The following is a 19817-nucleotide window of genomic DNA, read 5'->3' on the forward strand; positions in this document are numbered from 1 at the left end:
CCACTAAAGCTCACCGAGTTGCATTGGGTTTTGATGTTTACACTTATTAATAAGCAATTATTTGTGCATATCTAAGACTATGCACATTGACCTTCAGTTTACTCTGCAGTTACCCTCCTAAAGGCCCCTCAGTGTCTTTGAAACATGGGTCCAATAGCCTTCTGATGGCTCTTGCTATGGATAAATAAGAAGAGAATGTCAGTATTATTTAAAAAGAATTACAAGAAGTGTCTGTTGTTACTTTTTTCTGCCTTTTTGTAAGATTTGAAAAGCATTTTATTAAAGACGGCAGTTCATTTCAGTGACTTTTTGTATTGTCTTTATTTTGTCATCATGCCTTGAATGACAAATGTGTCCTTATATGAATATTAAAGGATTTGCTACCTTTCTTTTTATTTGAACACTGCATTATTAATCTGTAATTGTATCAGTTTATCTGCCTTAAACGGTGCTTTGTAAAGGAAAGGCCAGTCTGTTGTAGTTGTCTGTCATGCTGACCTGTTTTAACCTTCATTGCAAAAACTGATTCTGCTTTTTAAGCATGTGATGACACAAGATAGCTAATGTCAGGTTACCTTTTTTCCCTCCGTCTCAGATGGTAATGGTTATGTAACCACTTCTCCCTTTGTTGAACTCTAAATTCCACTTGGGGGTGGGAGGTTGTAAGGGAGCATATGGTCGAAGCAGGTTTTCCATCAGGAGATCATTTTTCCTGCACATATGTTGTGTTTTAAACATGTAAAGAGCAGGTTAGGGTCACCTTGGCTTTTATTTATTGAAAAAATGGCTCTCCGACAACCGCCAGAAAGCTCAAGCGTTGAATTGAAGTTCTAACCATTTTGGAAACTGACACAATGTTCTTTCCCTCTTTCCTTGCTGCTCTCCCACTGCATTGCATGAGTTGGATTTTTGAGAGAAGCCTCTTTTATCGTTCCTTCACCACTTCTTTCCATCTGCCTGTGCTTGCTGAACTGTTGTCGCCCGCGGTTCTCATTTAATTTGCACTTTCTGGAAACCTGTGGTCTGCTTAAACACTACCTGCACTCTGCCTGACCAACTGCATGCATTTGCTAACAACTAATGCTTCATGCCTGCACATCACACAAATGGTTTCACAGGAATGATATGCTCAGTTACTGCTAGTTGGTGCATGTTTTGAAAAATTGCCTTTTAAATAATCACATTTTTGTGTTGCTCGTTTAAAACAGAACATACTAAATGAATGTTTTATTCTTTCTTTGTTTTTGCACAATGTTGACTTCCAGTGAAGTTCAGAGTGCTGCGTAAAAAGTGAATCAAAAACTAAATGTAGTGACTTCAGAACATTTGGAAACCCATACTCAATTAAAAATAAAGCATTTGTGTGAATCTAAAGTCAGGGGCACATTTTAATGAGTTTTTCATTCCAGCTGCTCAGACTTCGAGAGCTTTATGTGATCAGGATGAATAGGCTTATGATCTTTTCGTTAGAGGGGAATGTGTTTTTTATAGCAATTGCTTAATCTTACAGTGTAAATATAGAAAAAAATCAGTCTTTGAGTTTATTCACCATGTGGGGGAGATAAAACCGCATTTTAAGAAAGGATCGCTTTGAACAAACCCCTGACAATGTTCACTAGCTTTCCTGTCAAAACCTGACACACTTCCCTCTTGCCAGCAGGCGCCCGCTTTTAGTCTTCTTTGTTGGAGTGTAGAGATAAATATTTGACTCTCTGTACAAGCGCTAGATGAGGGGTATGGATCCTGCAGCTTTGCTTGCATATGTGCCTGAAAAGTGCCTTTAATCCTAAGAATAATTTTTTAAAAAGTTTCTCATGTTTCTATGTAATATCCTTCATAACCAAAAGGCACTAATGGTGCAAGAAATCTTTTTCTCCATTACATCACAAACTATAATTATAAATATGGAAGTCAAGTAAGTAAATTTCTTCATACTTTTGTAAAATTTGTTTTTCATTGAACTAAAATCTTAAAATATGAGTCAAACTGTTTTATTTGATTCATTTTCTCAGTCATAAATTATATTTTATAGAGTGTTTAGTCTTAATATTTATTGAGCTGTCCATTTCCAATGTGTCCTGGATCTGACATGCCTCTTAAATTAGTTCCCTTTCAGAATATCTTTGTCTTTGAACCAGTTCTCTAACGGTGGGTTGTCAAAATTGGATGCATGCATCATATTGGTAACAGGAAGGCAGGGATTGTTTAGAAAAAAATAAAAACTTTAATAAACTCAAAATTATATAAAATGATTTTATCACATTCCTTATAGTGATTACTTTAAACTTTTAAACTGGGATTTATTTAATTCCTTAGTAAATCAATGTGCTCAAATTAATTAGATTTTTCTAAAGTTATTCTGTGACTGTTACTTAGGTAAGAGATTAGTTTTTAATGCTTTTTTTTAAATGAAATATACTAAGTTCTAGCATCTGTTTGTGTTTTTTAAGTAAATTAAAACATACCTGTTCTCAAGGCTGCATCAAATGTTGCCTGTGTGGACCATGGTTTCTGATTTTTAACTCAAAACTGGACATAGATTCCGTATTTTTAGCCTGCAGGACATGCATGCATCATGGTATCTTAAACAGCCTTAGGACACTTGAAAGAGCTCAGGTCCAGAAACAGTAAAGTTATTTCTGTCTCCTGTTTGTTCCAGAGATAAATTGGATTCCCTTGACAGTGGTTTAGAGAAGAATTCCTCCAACCGCGAGTCAACCACAGTACATATGTTTCATAGATTATGAAATGTCTTGCAATACTCCCTCTTTTCATGAAGATAACTTGAAAACAATTGAGCTAGTCCAAACACAAGGTAGAGGACCGTCGCAATGTTTTACTCTCAATTAGCCTCCCTGATAGTACCCAAAAATATTACCTGTGACCCTTTAACCCTTATAATTGAAACATGTTTTACCATTTTCTTATATTTATATTAAAGTGTGTTCCATAAGGGATAAGATTTTATTTTAATCTTATGCCTTTTTTAAGTGCAAGTTAGTCTTTTCATTCACATTTTACGCATTGTCTCTATGTTTTGTGAATTTAGAACTGCTGACTTCACCAAAAGTACCAAAACATATTTTTTAACATGTTAAAGAAAAAGGCTTAAATGATTGTGAAACCTACTTGGGCCTCTCATCTTCTATTCATTAACAATAACTTTATGTATCACAGGAACATGACTGGTTCTCTAGCAGGGACTTCCTGAACCGGTGAGTTTCTCTGACTTTCTCTCTGTCCTACATATAAACTCCCACTGAGTCAGTAGGTCACATCAGAAACATAAGAGCAGGTTGGGTCCTGATTTTCCAAGAGGGAGGGACAGTCAGCAGGCAGTGGAATCTTTTTTAAACAAGCCAGGGGTCAAAGGTGGTCTGCTTTTATGTACATGGAAAATACACCAAGATGAGAAGCATTATCTTTTTTTAAACCTCTGCAGATAGCGCAAAATTTTCCCTTTCCTTTGAATGCTTAGAGTTACATAATACTCTGTCATGTTACAACTCTGTAACTATGTTTGTGTGTGTGTGTGTGTTTGTGTGATAGACCAACACAAAAGAAATTGATCATTGTGAAGTGGAGAGGAAACGATTCATAGTTTTCAACATGGTGGAATAAATAAATAAATAATAACAAAACAAAATAAAGCTAGAGTCAACTATTTATCCTTAACCTTTCACTTCATAATTATGTACTTTGCATTGATCCTAACTCATACAAGTATTTGATTTTTATGGTTTTAACATGTTTAAAAGTTCTAATGATGTGAACACTTTATGCAGTTAACTTTTGGGACATCCTGTATCCAAAATGTTCCACACACTAGTATATCCGCCTCTGATTCTATTTCAGTTGCCAAAAATCTTTCTAGAAATACCAAAACTATGACAAATCCTGATTCCTCTAGCCTTCCAAGTAGTGGTATAAATACCCCTCTCCCACTGTAGGATGGCAGTCTCCATGTCATCCTTGGCCCTTGGATCACTTCCGATCTTTAATGCAGATCATTGAGGAGGTGTGACTCCCCACATTAGCCCCGTGGTTTAAACGGTTTGCACAATTCTATCAATTCCAGGCAGTTCTATTCTAAGGGCCGTAGCACATCCGGTTTGTTCCATGCATGATCAAAAGAAATTACACACATTTGGAAAATTTAACGGTAAATCTCATTGGAAAGCAATTTGACTCTTCGCTGTTGGCTGCACAAGCACAGGGCAATGGCATGAAACTGGATTTGACTGATGTAATCAGGTGTCACCTTGATTTTGCCCGGTCAATCCATCCTTCTTTTCAGGACTTAAGTTCTGCTCTTCCTGTTCCCACAAACACAGCTCATGCAATGAGGGAAAATGAGCATCTTTTAGATGGGAGATGAAAGGAGGTGAAGGGCAAGAAAATGTTCGCTGCTGAAACAGGACTCAATAGTCATGTCCTGAAATTGTAGGGTGAGGCCGAGTTGAGGTAAACTGACTGTTGTGTGCAGTGGGAATAAGCTTTTTCTCTGCCAATGATGCAGTAGTTTGTATCCAGAATATTATCAGAGCCACAAGGACTGCAATTAAATGTAACTGTGTCCATGGAGGCTCAACTCAATTGAATCACATAAACCTGATGAGTAGCTATAGATCATTTGGAGGATTTTTTTTTTTTTTATGTTTAGAAAATATGATCTTATTTAAGCCATGTCTGAAATTAGCTTAAGATAAGATAATGTTTACTGTAAGGTGCATACTGACACATTTTTTGGAGGGTGTGTTTCAAACCGAAGCTCTCTTTCTTTTGCTCCTACAGATACAACCAACCTCATATGCGGTCTTGGTCTTTCTCACAAGCAGTAAGTAGATGATTATTCACTCCCCTGTATTTTATGACACCATCTGAACACACCATGCTAAATGCTCTCTGCAACTTGAGGAATCTCTCTGGGCTCTGTGTCAGTACAGGAGCAGAGAAACCAAGGGCTTCACTTACTTTTTCCCACAGAGATAAGACAACATGCACACTCTCTCAAAGATACACTCTACCAGAATGGAAGAGAGAAGCATGACGTACCTCATGTTGTTGTTAGCAACAGGCTTCTTCCTGTCTGAAGAATCTGATCACTGAAGGCAAATTTTGCTCCTACTCACCAATGAAACACAAAAGATGTGTAAATAATGCAAATAATTTAGTGGTTCATGCAACCAATAAGATCTTGTTTTTTTTTATTTTTTGTTTTTTCCTAAATTAGAATTTGCGGCAATAGTTTATTAACAGATTTGTGCCATTAAAATAATACACATCTGGGTTCATACACTATGTGGGATTTAATTCAGGACTTTCCAGGGCTGGATAAATGGGGAATATAAAATGTATAAAATATTTATATTTTTGGACTCATGTGTATCCGTCCTCGATGTATAAATCCAGACCACTATTGGACTATCAACAATGTCATAGAAAACCTTGGTATTTGTGCTTTGAAAATTGTCCAGGAAGGTCAGGGGACATTGTTAGAATCCCTACTAATGCATTAGCCAAAAGCAACTTCCAAAACTTATTTACTAAATGTATTTAGATAGTTTAACGTGAGTCTTCTTTTATTAATGAAGACAGTTATGGTGGAACAGAGACTTTTCATGCCCTGAAATATAACATTGTAAAAACTCAAAAATAGATTTATTTATTTGAATGGGTTGCTTATAACTGAAAATTACAAAGGAAACAGTCTTTTTTGTGTTAAGGTCACATGATTGCCAACTTAAATAAAAGGTTCCCACTTCTTGAAGTACAGGTTAATTATTTGAGTCAGAACTACACAAACATAAGTGTTTTACTGAGGTTTCTATACACAAAAAAACTACTGTCAGTTCCTCAATGCTACACATACTGTTCACAAACCTTTGCAAATGCTAAATACGCTGCACACAGTCACTAGTGGAAATTGAATAACACAGTTGCGCAGATTTATCAACCAGTTGTGATTTGTTGTTGCACAAAGAAAACTCTTGTCTCAGCCTTTAACAAGGGAAAATTGCATTTTCCTGATAGCTTTCGTTTAAATGAGGTACGTTTAGCACAAACGGAATCCTTTTTTTTTTTTTTTTTTTTGTCGTTGAGTGGTACATTTACACACAGGTCAAAAGTAGGAGGTATGCAACCACCAAACTGAGCCTCTCCCTTCCCCCTTTTTCTCTCCATGTGAGTTTCACCTGCTGAATAATGGTTACTCTGTCTGACCCCCTCTCAATCATGCACTCAGTTTCTGGTTATCAACTAAGGACCATGACGGTTCTCAGCATGAATCACGGTGAGAGATGGAGATCCACAGTGGTGTGACCAATCCTGTCAAGGCGTGAGGCTTTTGACATGAGTCACAGGCAGAATTACCTCACTTCCACCTAAACACAGACAAATAATCTAAAATTAACTTAACTTAGAGTTACTAATGAAAATTAGAAAAGCAAGGAAATAAATGGGAGGGGGAGGAGAACGCTGCAGTTGGAGACTGGGGGACAAAAAAGAAAAGTGTCTCTCGATAGCCACTTCAGACCACTTTTAAATTCCAAAAACAAGTGGAAGAAAAGATGAAAAAGAGAGGAGGCTCTCTGTCTTCTTCAGCACAAATGTAAGTGAGACCTTAATAATGCTTGAATCAGAAATGTTTTTCCCATCCCAGCACAGGAAATATACTGTAGGCCAGAATATTCATGCTTTTGCACACAGTTCAAGCAGTGATGTTGTGGCTACAAACTCATTCCCACTAAGGCAGTGAGGAGTGATGAAAGGCAGGACACAGATTCCCACAATGCTAACCAAAAAAATAAAATAAAATCATAAACCATATTTACTTTCCTGATTCTCCCTGGAGAAGAATCATAAGATGATCTTGTGTCAACTTAGCTTAGCAGTAATTTTGAAGCACCCTTCTGACTCTTATGACCTTCACACTATGAGACATTTAATTTCAGACCAGTTAGTCCCTGTTTTTGCACAGAAAAATGTTTTACTTGAAATTCTGAAAATATAAGCATCTGAAATTAATAATCGAAAGAACCAAATTGTTGAGTCCAATCTCTCCTTCATTATAAAATCTAATTGATGACACTATAATAAAACTATTGAGATGAAATATTAATTTGAATCAAAAAAGGTTATATTTAAATAATTTATTTGAATGTAAACGTAATTCATGTTGAGGCAAATTTAGTCTTTAGATTGAATTACTACACTTTTCAATGATTCTCAATTTATTTGAGATGCAGCTGGAGATATTTGAGTTTTGTTCCGATTGAAGAAGTATTTATTTCATAATGCAGCCTTTTGGATCCAATGAAGAAGATTCCCATCTTGTTGCTAAACCATGGGAGAATCAGATGAGGCAAAAGTGTCAAAGCTTTTGTCTAATCTACGACACAATAAAGTTCGGCATAATAAAGAGACTCATTTTAGTCGAATTCATTCTTTTTTGTTGACGCGACTACACATATTGAATAGTGGGGATGTCGCGACACCCAGTGGTAACAAGCTGCAAGTGCTGGTTCACCTCTCCGGAGAGAAAGCAGGAATTTTGTCTGCCTGGAACAACGCGACAAAATGCACCTCTAGTAGCCATTAGAAAGAATACAGCGGGCGGAGAAATATAATTTGAAATGTGCAGGGTTACACCCAGAAAAATCTTGAATTCAACTAAAAGCAGTAGAACTTGTTTGTCCTCACACTAATTGTCTTGACACAAATATGCTCATCAAGGTTTGGTCAGACTTTGAACGGAGAATTCGGGTCAAACTACATTCACTGAGATTGTGGTGGCAGGTAGAGTACGTGCTACATTTTAATTGTCTTGGTTTAGCTTTTGAATTCTCTTTACTGACACTTTACTCGGTAGGCAAAGCAAAGCTTATATCTTTGGGTATTCAAATTAGGCATATTAATATTAAATACAAAGACATTCTGAATTTTGTCATAAATGCCTATTGTTTATATGGTGTTATTTTCAATAAAACCCTTCATTTAGTTTTTTTATTAGATTAAACATTTTTGTCGGAACAAATGAGACTTTAAGTGTTAGAACACACGTGAACTACATTCGATATTTTGCACGAGGAAAGGAAAAAAAACTAACAATCAGGAAGCTATGTTACTTAACACAGAGAGTTACATGTACAGCTCAGTGTCTGTGCTTTTTTTTTTTTTTCTCGCTGTGGTTAGAGTGGTGATGTTGATCAAAAGAGCTCAAATGCACCGGAAACACGATTTGATAGCTACTCACGTGTTATGTAAGAGAAGTGGAGAGAAAACGGCTTTTAGGATTAGAGAATTGAAGACACCTGAGGAAAATCTGTATCGTGGATTTATTTTCTTCCGCAGTGAACTGGTACTAAACTGTTTGGGTGAAAACCACCCTGTCCTGTTCTGTTAGGAAACTGAATTTGTGGTGAGTGATTATTCCATTTAAAGGAATAGCCACTTCTGCTCCTCCTAAAGATCTAAATCACTTGAAGCATCTCTGTAAGTTGAGATATAATTAGAAAGTTTAGTTATTGACAATTTTATGTTTAAAAATGACAGATTTGTTGCATTGATAAGGCATGTATTTCTCACAGCTACTGAAAACACAAAAAGAAACAGGGGACAGATACTAAAGCTGTTTAGTATAGAAATGCTGCGCTATGGCCTACACAGTTATGGAGAAGATTCTGACTTGACAGAGACCAAGCAAACATTACTTGAAAAGCACTTCATGCTTTCTTATGTGAAAAAGTTTTATGATGCTGATGTCATACTCTAGCAGGACCTGCCCATTCTGTCACTACATTTGACTGCAGAAGACTTACCTCATTTGTTGTGCTTGGACATACTTTTCAATAACCCAACATTTCTGACTTATAAATACTTTTTATTAGATTTTTTTTTAATATTATAAATACATTGGTTTCATTTTCTGAATGTCTGTGAAGTAAAATTTTATGGTTTAATTCTCGAGCCATAATTATGTGAATATGCATTTTTAGCTTGTGCACCTTTTTCTATCATGCTTTTTCTTCCACTCAACTTTCCAATAAGATGCTTGAAATACTTCCGCTGGCTGCTTGACAACTATCAGAGTCAAATCTTTTAATGATTGTATGGTTCATGAAATTTAAATATAAAATGTAATTTTTTTTTTTTATTGGGCCTGGGCACTAAATTTTGGGTTTCATTTCCTGTAAGCCATAACGATCAAAACGAACAGTTACAGAGACTCTTAAAATAGATCACCGTAATGCAGGAGTTTGTTTTTTTAAAAATATATATATTTATAAGTTTCATAATTTTATTCCAATTGATTAAGATCCACTTGTAGTTTTGGAAGATCTGCATCGCAGAGATTTTCTAAATTCTCGGAAAACGTAGAATGGTTAAACTTATTTACTGGAAGTGTTTGTTCACTGTGGAAGCTTTTTAACTTTTAAAAATGAGGAACTTAAGAGCACAGAGGAAGTTAGCCAATAATTGCAGGCTAGATTTCTCAATGCAGCCTTGTTCTTTTAGGATGTTGAACAGCAAAACTGAACATACCATGCACATCCCCCCAGAAAATGAGTTTTTGCACCTAGAAACCGAAAAGGAGTTCTGTCTGTGCTGCTCAGATTCCGTACAATTTACTTCATCTGTGTGTCACAGCGCGAATGAAACTGCTGACAGTGGACATCTTTGCACAAGCTGTGAGTCATTGTTGTGTGTGAGCTGAACTTTATAGGTTTTAGCCTTTTTTCTGACTCAACTTCCCGTTATATGGTGAAATTCAACATTTTCTTTATTCTTCTTCTTTATTGCTGCAAAAGTTTTGTTTAAAAAAACCATTGTCAGTACTTCTGTGCCTATGACGCCACTTCCTTTTGAAGAAACAGGAGAAAAAAAAAAACAATTACTGCCCCATTATCTGGGGAGAGATGTTGTCAACCTACACACCTCTCAATACATTTTCTTCTGGTTTCTTTCAACAGGCTGCCTTCCCTTTGTCTGTGAGTCCTTCGATGGCTGCTGATGACTATAATCCAGTGAGTACCTGTCTTTTTTCTTTGTGACATTTACAGGGGATACTTCTGCTTCTGCTATTTTATTATGACAGAACTTGATATACGAATGATCAAAGCTTACAAGCCTTTACAACAGGCGAGAGGGCAGTTTCCCGTCTTTTTCCTTTCTCGTTTTAAAATCCCATGGAGGCTGAGGGAATGAAGAATAGATAGAAAGACGAGGCAGAAGCTGAAAGTCAGAGAGGAGCAAGACAAAGAAGTCGGTGCATGTGAGAAACAGGATGTTCAGCAAGCGATTTCGTCTCAGTTGTTGCATGTGACAGTTTTCTCTTCTTGTCTTCCTTCTCGGACCTCGCCGCCGTCCTCTCTGAAAGGTCTCCCTGAGGCACAAGTCGAAGAAGAAGAACCGAGGGGGTAAGCCGGCTCCTTTTGCATTGCGTCTGCTGCAGGTGTTGCCTTTCCGCTGTAGGTTTGACCACCGGTGGGCGTGTGTGAGAAGCAGGAGGACAATTAGTGTGCGCAGAAGAATTTTAGACAACCCACAGTTACTTTCACTTCACTTCTTTTATGCTCTGCTGTTCTGCATCATCTCTCTTCATTTCTGAATGTCTACCTTTTTGTTTTTTTTCTTTTTTTACTTGTCAATGGTGTCTCATTAATTATCTCATCAGGGGAAGATTACTGAAGCACACCACTTCAGAGCAGACCAAGTTCTAGGTGCTGTGTAGGGAGGTTTTTTTTTATTTTTTATTTTTATTTTTGTCATTTCAGTGACCTACATTGGCTGGGATGGAAATTTTGTGTGTGTGTCTCAGCTAGGATGCTGGACTTCACCTAGATGCTTCAGCTAATGCTTCATTTGCCTGTAGCAAGGTCTCTGTGGACTCACATACAAGCCTTATCTGTGTACAGGCAATGGTACCATGAGTAGAAGACGAATCTCCGTCAAAGAGCTCGGTCAACCGGACCACCAGGGCTGGCTGTACAGGAAGAAGGAGACCAAGGGTTTCCTGGGAATCAAATGGAAGAAGTACTGGTTTGTCCTTAAGAAAACTGCACTCTACTGGTACACCAACCAGTTGGTGAGTAAAGAATAATGTTTGATGCATTGCCTGCTGCGCCTTTTGTTGTGTGAAATGTTTTTAAAAGTTGATCAAGATGTTGAACATGTTGGGTTTTTATTAACTACGGTTGTTCTGTTGTCTAGGTTGCAAGCACAACATCCACATTTATATTATTGGGATGATTTTTGGTTATGATTCTAACACGACGATGGTTCCACTTAATTTTATGGATTGATATCAAAGTATTGTGGGATAAATACAAATGTAGGCCACACTTTTGAGAAATGTATTTTTAAAAACATTTGAAAATGATGCCGTATTCTTTTCTCACTCGTTTTATGCACTACTTTGTGCTGCTCTATTATCATATTGGAATTAAATCCAATATAATTATTTATGGTTGTAATGTGACAACCAAGTTGAAGTTCTTCACTTTATTTAAATAATAGGACTTCCAGTGTCCCTTGAGCATGTCCCACAATAAAAAGCTTTTTTGAAGTTTTCAATTAAAAGATTCTATTAGCTTGCCTTTCCGGATTTTATTTAGGGTTAACAGGAGTAAAGGGGCAAAATACAATATGACGCAACATTTTATAAATTTTACTTTGTTTAAAAATAGTTCAAAGCCATGCATTTTCAGTCCATATTTGGACATTATTTTAGTGTTGGTTCATTGCATTGAGGTAATGTGAAAAAAAATTATACAACTAATAACCTTTCCTTGGTTTGGCCATCATGTTTTGGAAACTTTGTTTCTCACTTTGGGAGTTATTTATTGAAATGATATCACACATCTGGTTCTGTAAATTGCTGTTAAGTGCTGTGTCAGGGTGAAGTGACATGGGAGCTGTAGATTTGGTGTCTGCAGACTCTCTGTCTTCACTGAAACTGTACAGAAGTACAATTACCTTGTTGCTAAATCTCACTTTTAGAGGTCACTGTGGGCAGAGGTGATGGGATGCTGTGTCTTTGAATGTGCAGTTACTTAAAAAAAAACAAATGAAATTGAGACTTATTTTAAAGAAGAAACTAAATAACTGAGGAATTTGTCATAATTATTTGGCGATTATCCTGACCAGTCTTCCTTGAAGAATGTTGACTCTTGACCTTATCTCTGAATATGGATATATTGGTAGTTCTCTGCAAATCTCAACTTTTTCCATAAGAACAGAAACTGGAATCAAAGAGTAATTTTATCATTCTGTGTTTCACCTTGTCTGCTGCTCTCATCCTATTACAGCATGAATGATTCAAAGACATATTAAAAATAAATCTGCCTTTTAAACTGGTTCATAAATCTTTGATGTGCATTTCTTTTTATTTCATTTTGTTAAACACCAGGCAGCAATTAGAAGTCTTGTTCACTTAGCAACACTCTTCCACATTGAAGATTGTTGTCTTCAGTGTGATCTTGAAGCACTTGCGATGATAACGTGTTCCCTGGTTGAAATCATGAATAATACATTTCATGACCAAATAAATGTCAGAATGAGAAGTGGAATTGCATAGTTGTTCCATTTTATTTTTGGACAGTAGTGGAGATGAGTTGCAAAAAGCTTTGGCCACAAATTGTGCAAAAAAATTAATTTTGGTTTTGCTTAGTCAGTTTTTTTTCTAATGAAGCTGTTATTTTGAATAACTACTGGGGTTTATACTGTTATTTCAGCCTATGCAAAGTGATTAATTTTCTTATTCACATTTATTTAAGACAAATAAAATAAAAACATTAAAATGTTGTCCTTTTATGCATTCTTGCTTACAGTAGCAAACAAAACTGTCAGTAAAGCTTTCAATCTGTTTAACACTTCACACATTTAATACCCTTCTTTAGAAGCGCACAATCAAGTGGTGTGAATGTCAGACGAGTCATACTTGCTTCTTCAACCTCTGTCACGCTGCCACAACAGGAACTGCACTGTGTTTCCTGTATGCCTCTTTCTCATTACCAGACTGTCAGCATAGATGCAGACAGACACACATGAATGGATAAAATAAAAATGAAAAATCTTTTCCTCTTTAGAGATTTCTTCTGTTTTTACTGTTTTTATCCCACTTGTATGTTTTAATTATCAAACAAATGTATCAAAAAGATAACCTGGGTGAGGGGGAAAAAAGGCATCTAAATCAAACTGGTCCTATGTAAAAAAAAAAAAAAAGTAATGACTCCTTAAACCCAGTAACTGGTTGTTCAAGCATTGAGTTGCCGTAGATAAATTTTGGCCCACTCTTCTTTGAAGAATCGTACAGTCAAATTGGAGGGTTTTTAAATTTCAACAGCTTGTTCAAAGCCTTGCCACACCACCTGAATTTCGATTCCTTTTGACCAAAGCCAATTATCAGTGGGCTTTGTGTGATTTGTATTGTATACCTTTAAGAAAATGTACACATGCAAGTTCTCATTTGACTTTATTGAAATATAAAAGTCAATAATCAGTTCTGCTTTCTACTCAACAAAGGTACTTTCTTGAGATTGTGAGGCTATTAAGCAGTCTTGTGAAATGATGGTCTATATGAAGTGATAAATTTGTGTTGGCAGACAATTTATTATCTCTAAGTGATCTTAAGCTTAGGCATTAGAAATAATGGCCTTTAAGTTTCATCATGTTATTCTGCCATTTTTATTGTGATCACTTTAAAGGTGACTCAAAAAGGTTTTTAGACAATTCACACCACATACTTTTGACTATAAATCTATGTCTGCCTACAATCAGAGCCCCACAAACACAAATACTGCTTGATAATAAAACTCACGCTTTATTAAATATGTCATGGCACTGCACTAGAAAAATAAGATATCGCTAAAACTAAATTCTTAAATCAAATCCTAAGTAACTCCCAATGATCCTCATACTGCTCCCTCCATGTTTGACCACAGGGATGAAGTCCTTTTCCAGAAATTGTGTGCAGCGAACATCTCTGCAAACCCCAACATCCTGATCACAAACTGTTTAAACTTTTATCTTCAGGTCAGCACTACAAAGCGCTATTGAGAAAAACCCACAGAGATATTTCTTCCCCAGGCTTTCTCTCCGGTTGATCACTATGAACAGCTTACAGCCAAAGTAGTAATCTACTCTACTGTGAAGCAAATATGCATATTAAATTACCACAACAAAATTTCTTGTCTCATGATACTGATCATAAAGACCAACCTTCACTGAGGCAAAGGATCAGTTACATGTTCTTTTCAGGCATCTAGAATGAGCCATTTCTGTGTTTTGTATTATTAGTTTGCCCTTTTCTACTATTAGTCATTTGATCTAAGACATTGAAGTGTGACAAATGTCAAAAACGGAAGCAACCTGCAAGGCGGCAAATACTTTTTCATGACTGCAACAAGTGTGACTGCTTTGGTCAGGATTAACGTATGTCACTATTACCAGCTGCAGCTCGGCGACAGGTGATGCCAGGAAGTGGTTTGAAAACCATCGCTATGCCGTAGCGCTAACCATTACTAAATTTCTGTGTTGCAGGCGGAGAAAGCAGAGGGCTACATTGACCTCGCAAACTTCATGATAGATGTAGCCCTCGAGTGCAAGAAGAAACAGTAAGCTGAAAGTTTTGCTTTCCAGGATGATGATGTTGTGATTGAGCATCTCATCTCTCTGTTTAGCTAAACATGAGACTTAATTTATACCGACAGACAGGGTGACATAAGAAGTTTTCCCACACACTGTGACAGGAAATGTTTATTTACTAAATCGTCCTGAAACCATCTTTGAAATAGAAAACTCACTTCTTTTTTCCACTGAGAACATCTCATCATGGAATTAGATTCTTTCTTTATTTCTGCATATCTCTTACCAGAAACCCCATGAAGCTTCCTACAAAAAGTAGTTTGAAACCACAAGAAATATTCACGTCCTGAGAACAATAATCCAAGGTTGCTAATCTGTGCGTGTTGTAATCTTGTGCATTAAGGTTTCTATGAACTGCCTTTCTATGAATGTTCTCCTGTCTCTCACAGTGCATTCAAAGCCTGCCATCCTCAGGTCATGATGTTTTACTTTGCTGCTGAGAACCACGAGGACATGAATCTGTAAGTTACAATAGGATATAACTAAAGTGAAAGCTGGTGGTTTTTCTTAATATTATATGTTTAAAGATGATTCGTTTGTTCTTCTCAGCTGGTTGAACAAGCTCGGGCTGGCCTCCATTAATTATGAGCAGACAGATCAAACCATAGCAGCTGGTAAGTCCCCCGTGCTCAACATGTGTTTTATTGCCAGGTGTGGTCTTAAATTTAGAGCAGTGTTTGTGGCTGGTTCACATGAGAGATGTGACACTGCCAAATAAGAGCAATGTAAATTCCGTGGTCAGGTTTTTTTGTTTTATTTTTTTGTGTAGTCAGTGAGTCATCCTATGAATTTATGCATTTTATTCATGTTTCTCTTCAAACCAATGTGGACGTTCAGAGTGTTACAGTGAAGCCAGCGATCACGAAGAAGCAGAGAGCACAGAGATCCCCCCTCCGCCTTACTCGGAGCAGACCCTACGGGACTCTGTGGATGCATCTAGTCCACCTGGGAGCACACATCAGGTCAGGGAAGATTCATAAAAATTGCACCTACCTTATTCCTTGATTTGTTTTGGTCGATGGGTTTAAACGTGTGTCTTCAAAAAGTATTTGCACCCCTTTTTTTCCATTTCTGGAAAAGGGCTACGAAGTTTTCTTTTCAAGTTTATGTTGCAAAGGCAAACTCCAGTTCTTTCTGTTATTAAAACACTATTTAGGTCATGACTATGAAGTGGAAGGAAAACACATGGATTTCAATGTTCTTTAGTAAAATTCCTAAGTTTAGTGTCTGTCATGCCTTCACGGACCAACTACTTTTTAATACGGAGATTAATTTACACGCTGGTGAACCAGATGTACTACTTATGTGACTTCTATGTGTTGTCATTGTTCTTCACACATATGTGGCACTTTGCATTGGAATATCACATAAAAATCCCCCAATGAAATACAGTTTTTGGTTGCGACTTAGCCCAATTTTTAAAAAATTAAGACATATGAATGTCTCAAACACATCTTTTCTTTTCTTTTCTCTCTTTTAGGGTACCATACCACCACCATATTCTTCCACAACTCCTGCAGAAGCCAGCGATTCGCTCTCCTCCCCCGTCAGTACGATGACATCACAGAGCTCCGCCTCTTCGATCGCTAAGCAACGGCAGTCCTGGATGGACCTTGTCTCACAGGCGTCCTCTACTCCAGCCGGGGTGACGGCAGTGGTGTGCTCGGTCCAGGTCCACACTCAACGACCGCCACAAGAAAGAACGGAAGTGGGAGCAGTGTCGGAAAGCTCGGTTCCTCAGAGCTCCACAGACTCAAATGGGTCCAACAAAGAGAACCCAGCGGCTCATGGGGAGGAGCAGAGGGACATTTTAGGTCCTAAAAGTCCAGGTGAATGTTTCTTGTTTTATTCTATATTTGCTTTCCTACCTTTATGTGTTGTTTCCTCAAGTTGATGTCTACCTTAAAACCCCCTTGGACTTTATGTTATGCAAGTGGGCTGCATAATAAATAGCAACCTTATCCTCTTGCAGGCAATTGTGGGAATAGCTCTGATGAGATGGAAAAGCTGTACATTCATCTAAAGGAGGCCAGCCTTTCACCAATAGGGGATCGGAAACCATCCACAAAAAGGGAATTCAGGGCTTCTTTTGTTAAACGCTGTAAAAACCAGACCGTTAACGATAAACTACACCATATCAGGGCACTCAATAGCACGCTAAAGGTATGCAGTACAGAAACACTTTTGAGGTTTTGAAATCATCTGGGTATTTTGTTGTGTGGATATCAAATGGATAGATTTTTCTCTCTCATTTTTCTTTTCTTTCTTTTGTCACAGTCTAAGGAAGCGGATCTGCAGGCAATAGAGCAGGTGCTGTGTGACCCAGAGCTTACCTCAGACAAGTTCAGAGAGTGGAAGGAAGCCAACGCACCATTGATGGTGGAAATCTGCGTCAAAGACGACCACAAGAGGGCGCCAGAGGCTGTGACAGCTGCAGCATCAGTCACTGCTGCCCCTGTTGCAGAGACCAGTTTATAAGAAGTCCCCCTGACTTAGTTTACTGTGTTTGGACTTGGACCTGATGATTACATACACTCACTGCTGTGATTTAGTTAGATGACACTTCAGTAAGCGCATATTTAAGCTGTGTAACATGCATCTGTAAAGTGTTTTTTTTTTTTTCTTCTTTGTTTTAGGTTTCATATTGACTCGGAAACATGAGCAATACACATGAAAATGTAATTTCTGTTTTAGTATTACTTTTACTTGCCACTTGGTAGAGTTGGCTAAGTTTTCAGAGCTTAGTCTTTAACATTTTAATTCACAGAACCTTTGCATAACCTTTGTATGGAACAAAATGCACAGAAACACTGTTTTGTTTTGTTTGTTTTTTGGTATTGTTTTTACTGTATAATTTATCTACTTTGTTTTCATCTGCAGGGAACAAATTCCCAGGTTGTTGTTGTCTGCTAATTATTGGTGCCATGCACCATCTGTGCCTGTTACAAGCATTCCAGGAGCCATGGTTCTTTCCTTGTGCTGTAGATGTCACATCCTGCTTTATATTAACTATTCCGACTGAACAATAAACCCTGTAGTTAGAATAAATCACATCCTGATAATTTCAGATAAATAGGAGTCAAATTATTGTCGCTATGCAGTTTAAAACTCACCTAAAACACTAGACAGTTGCCTTGAGACCATAAATGTTGGCAGTATGTTATGTTGGTGTGAAAAAAGATACTTGATAGTATTCTTTAGCATTACTGCCCTATATGTGTACAGAAGCTTTTCAAAATGATGGAAACAAGCCTAAAGCTGCCTTGTCAATTTGGGGTGAACATTTATGCGTGGATGCATCACATTTTAAGTGTGCAATCAGTATTGTCTAATGCTTTGAAATATTACCATCAACTGTCTTTCAGATAGGGTCAATTTTTTACTGAGAATCATCCAAGTTTAAATAAAAATAGGTAAATAATTAAGCTCTAAAATATGCAAAGACAAAACTAAAGTGACATTTAAATTCACATTACCAATAAACACAGCATCTTTAATTAAAGAAGAGGCTTGTCAGCTTCTAGTTTCGGCACTGTTTATTTTTAGTAAACCTTTGCAAATTATATTTGTCCCGCAAAAACTATTGTGAAATGTTTTGTAAAATGTCACTAATTTTAATTTAAAATTTTCATTAGATTTGAGCTTATCAAACAGCAAGAAAGATATCCCTTATTATGTGATTTTGCATGAACAGGTCTAGGTACCTGATCAAACCTTGAACATGGATTATTGCAGAATATGACAGAGTCCAGGCTGGCTCCATGTGAACATTTTTTTATATATATTTCCTTCATGTTATAGTTTAGTGTAAATATGTTAATAATAATGAATGTATAACTGTAGTGTTTTTTCTTTTGTTTTTGCTATAAAAAGAAATAAAGCAATGCCAAAAATTCCAGGTTGTTCTGTCAGTTTGTATATCTGCAGAACCTTGATTTGCAGAATAATAAAAAAAAAAAAGACAAAAACTGAAAAGTTCATTTTAAATGAACGATGCAAACAACAGCTTTAAACTTTTGCAAATGATTTTCATGTAGATTTTGTTTAGGTTATTTTAATACAGTTGTTTTGACATAATTGAATTGTAGCTCCAGTTATATATTTAAATAGATTGTCATGTCCCATTCTTAACTCTTTTGCAGGGTTACCTCATAGATTTGGCCTGTATTTACCTCAGTTTAACTTCCCTTCACGTCTGACCACCCATATTGAAAAAGAAAATGTTCATGTGCCATGATGCTGCTATCACCATCCTTAATCATGAATATAATGTGTTCAGTTTCACATGGAGTGTTTGTTCTTCTTCAAACAAAGTAATTTTATGTAGGCCAGAAAGCTGAGTTCTTGACTAATCTGACCAGAGCACCTCCCTACACATGCATGCCATGTCCCCATACAACTGATGTTTCCACCTGTGCCTCTCTGATTAATTTTGCTCAGACCAGGTCAGTATTCATACTGTTTTGTCTAAATGTTCCATATTCTCTCCATTTAGTCAGATGGTGAATTAAACAGTGCAGTGAGATGCCTTAAGACTTGGATATTGCTTTGTAGCATAACCCTGTTTTAAAATGTATTTCAGCTTTATCTGGGACCTTTAAACAAAGAGTATTTATATTTTCTGTCTGATAAAATAGTTTTAAAATGTTAAATCAGATGTTCTAATCTGTTAGTATTTCAGTCGCATTTTTCTGGAATACTTTTTTGAGTGATTTCTTGGACTGGAATTATTTGCTTTTACATGAGAAAAAATATGAGTAGTGCTACTCTTACTTGTGAACAAGTTTTGGATACTCTACCCACCTCTCTTGTTTATGGTCTGGAGCAAAAGTACTCAAGCCTTAATTTATTAATTAGCCAACTTCTACAGGCATTTTTTGTTTTTGTTTTTGTTACTTTTAGGGGTGCCAAAGTTAAAGAGGTTGAATATGTATATATGCCACATTTCTCAGGATTTTATTTCCAAAAATTTCTTTCCACCTCCCACTTAGGCACTACTTTGTGTTGGTTAGCAATCGCAATGAAATAGAATTATGTGCTTGTAATGTGACGATATGTAAAAAATAAAATAAAATAAAAAATGGAGCTGTGGGGATATTGATACTTATGCAGGGCACTTTGCCGTGTTACAACATATAGTTCCCAAAAGCTGCCACTAGGAGTCGCGCGTC

General features: G+C 36.8%; 1 protein-coding gene across 4 annotated transcripts; it reads left to right on the forward strand.

Moving 5' to 3' along the window:
* The first annotated feature begins 7503 nt into the window (after window positions 1-7503).
* On the forward strand, window positions 7504-18539 carry ipcef1 (interaction protein for cytohesin exchange factors 1). 4 transcript variants are annotated; one of them, XM_044142159.1, is made up of 11 exons: window positions 7504-7797; window positions 9972-10025; window positions 10379-10418; window positions 10917-11086; window positions 14542-14615; window positions 15036-15107; window positions 15196-15260; window positions 15484-15608; window positions 16127-16475; window positions 16619-16809; window positions 16924-18539. In XM_044142159.1, exons 1-11 carry the CDS (start codon window positions 7723-7725, stop codon window positions 17122-17124), a joined length of 1416 nt encoding a protein of 471 aa, XP_043998094.1. In that variant the 5' UTR covers window positions 7504-7722; the 3' UTR covers window positions 17125-18539. The 4 variants fall into 4 exon arrangements, with proteins under 4 accessions (XP_043998094.1, XP_043998096.1, XP_043998097.1 ...); XM_044142161.1 differs by lacking the exon at window positions 7504-7797 and adding an exon at window positions 8194-8419; XM_044142162.1 differs by lacking the exon at window positions 7504-7797 and adding an exon at window positions 8425-8493.
* The last annotated feature ends 1278 nt before the right edge of the window (window positions 18540-19817 follow it).

Source organism: Gambusia affinis, linkage group LG16 (genome assembly GCF_019740435.1).
Source record: "Gambusia affinis linkage group LG16, SWU_Gaff_1.0, whole genome shotgun sequence".
NCBI classification, from domain to species: domain Eukaryota; kingdom Metazoa; phylum Chordata; class Actinopteri; order Cyprinodontiformes; family Poeciliidae; genus Gambusia; species Gambusia affinis.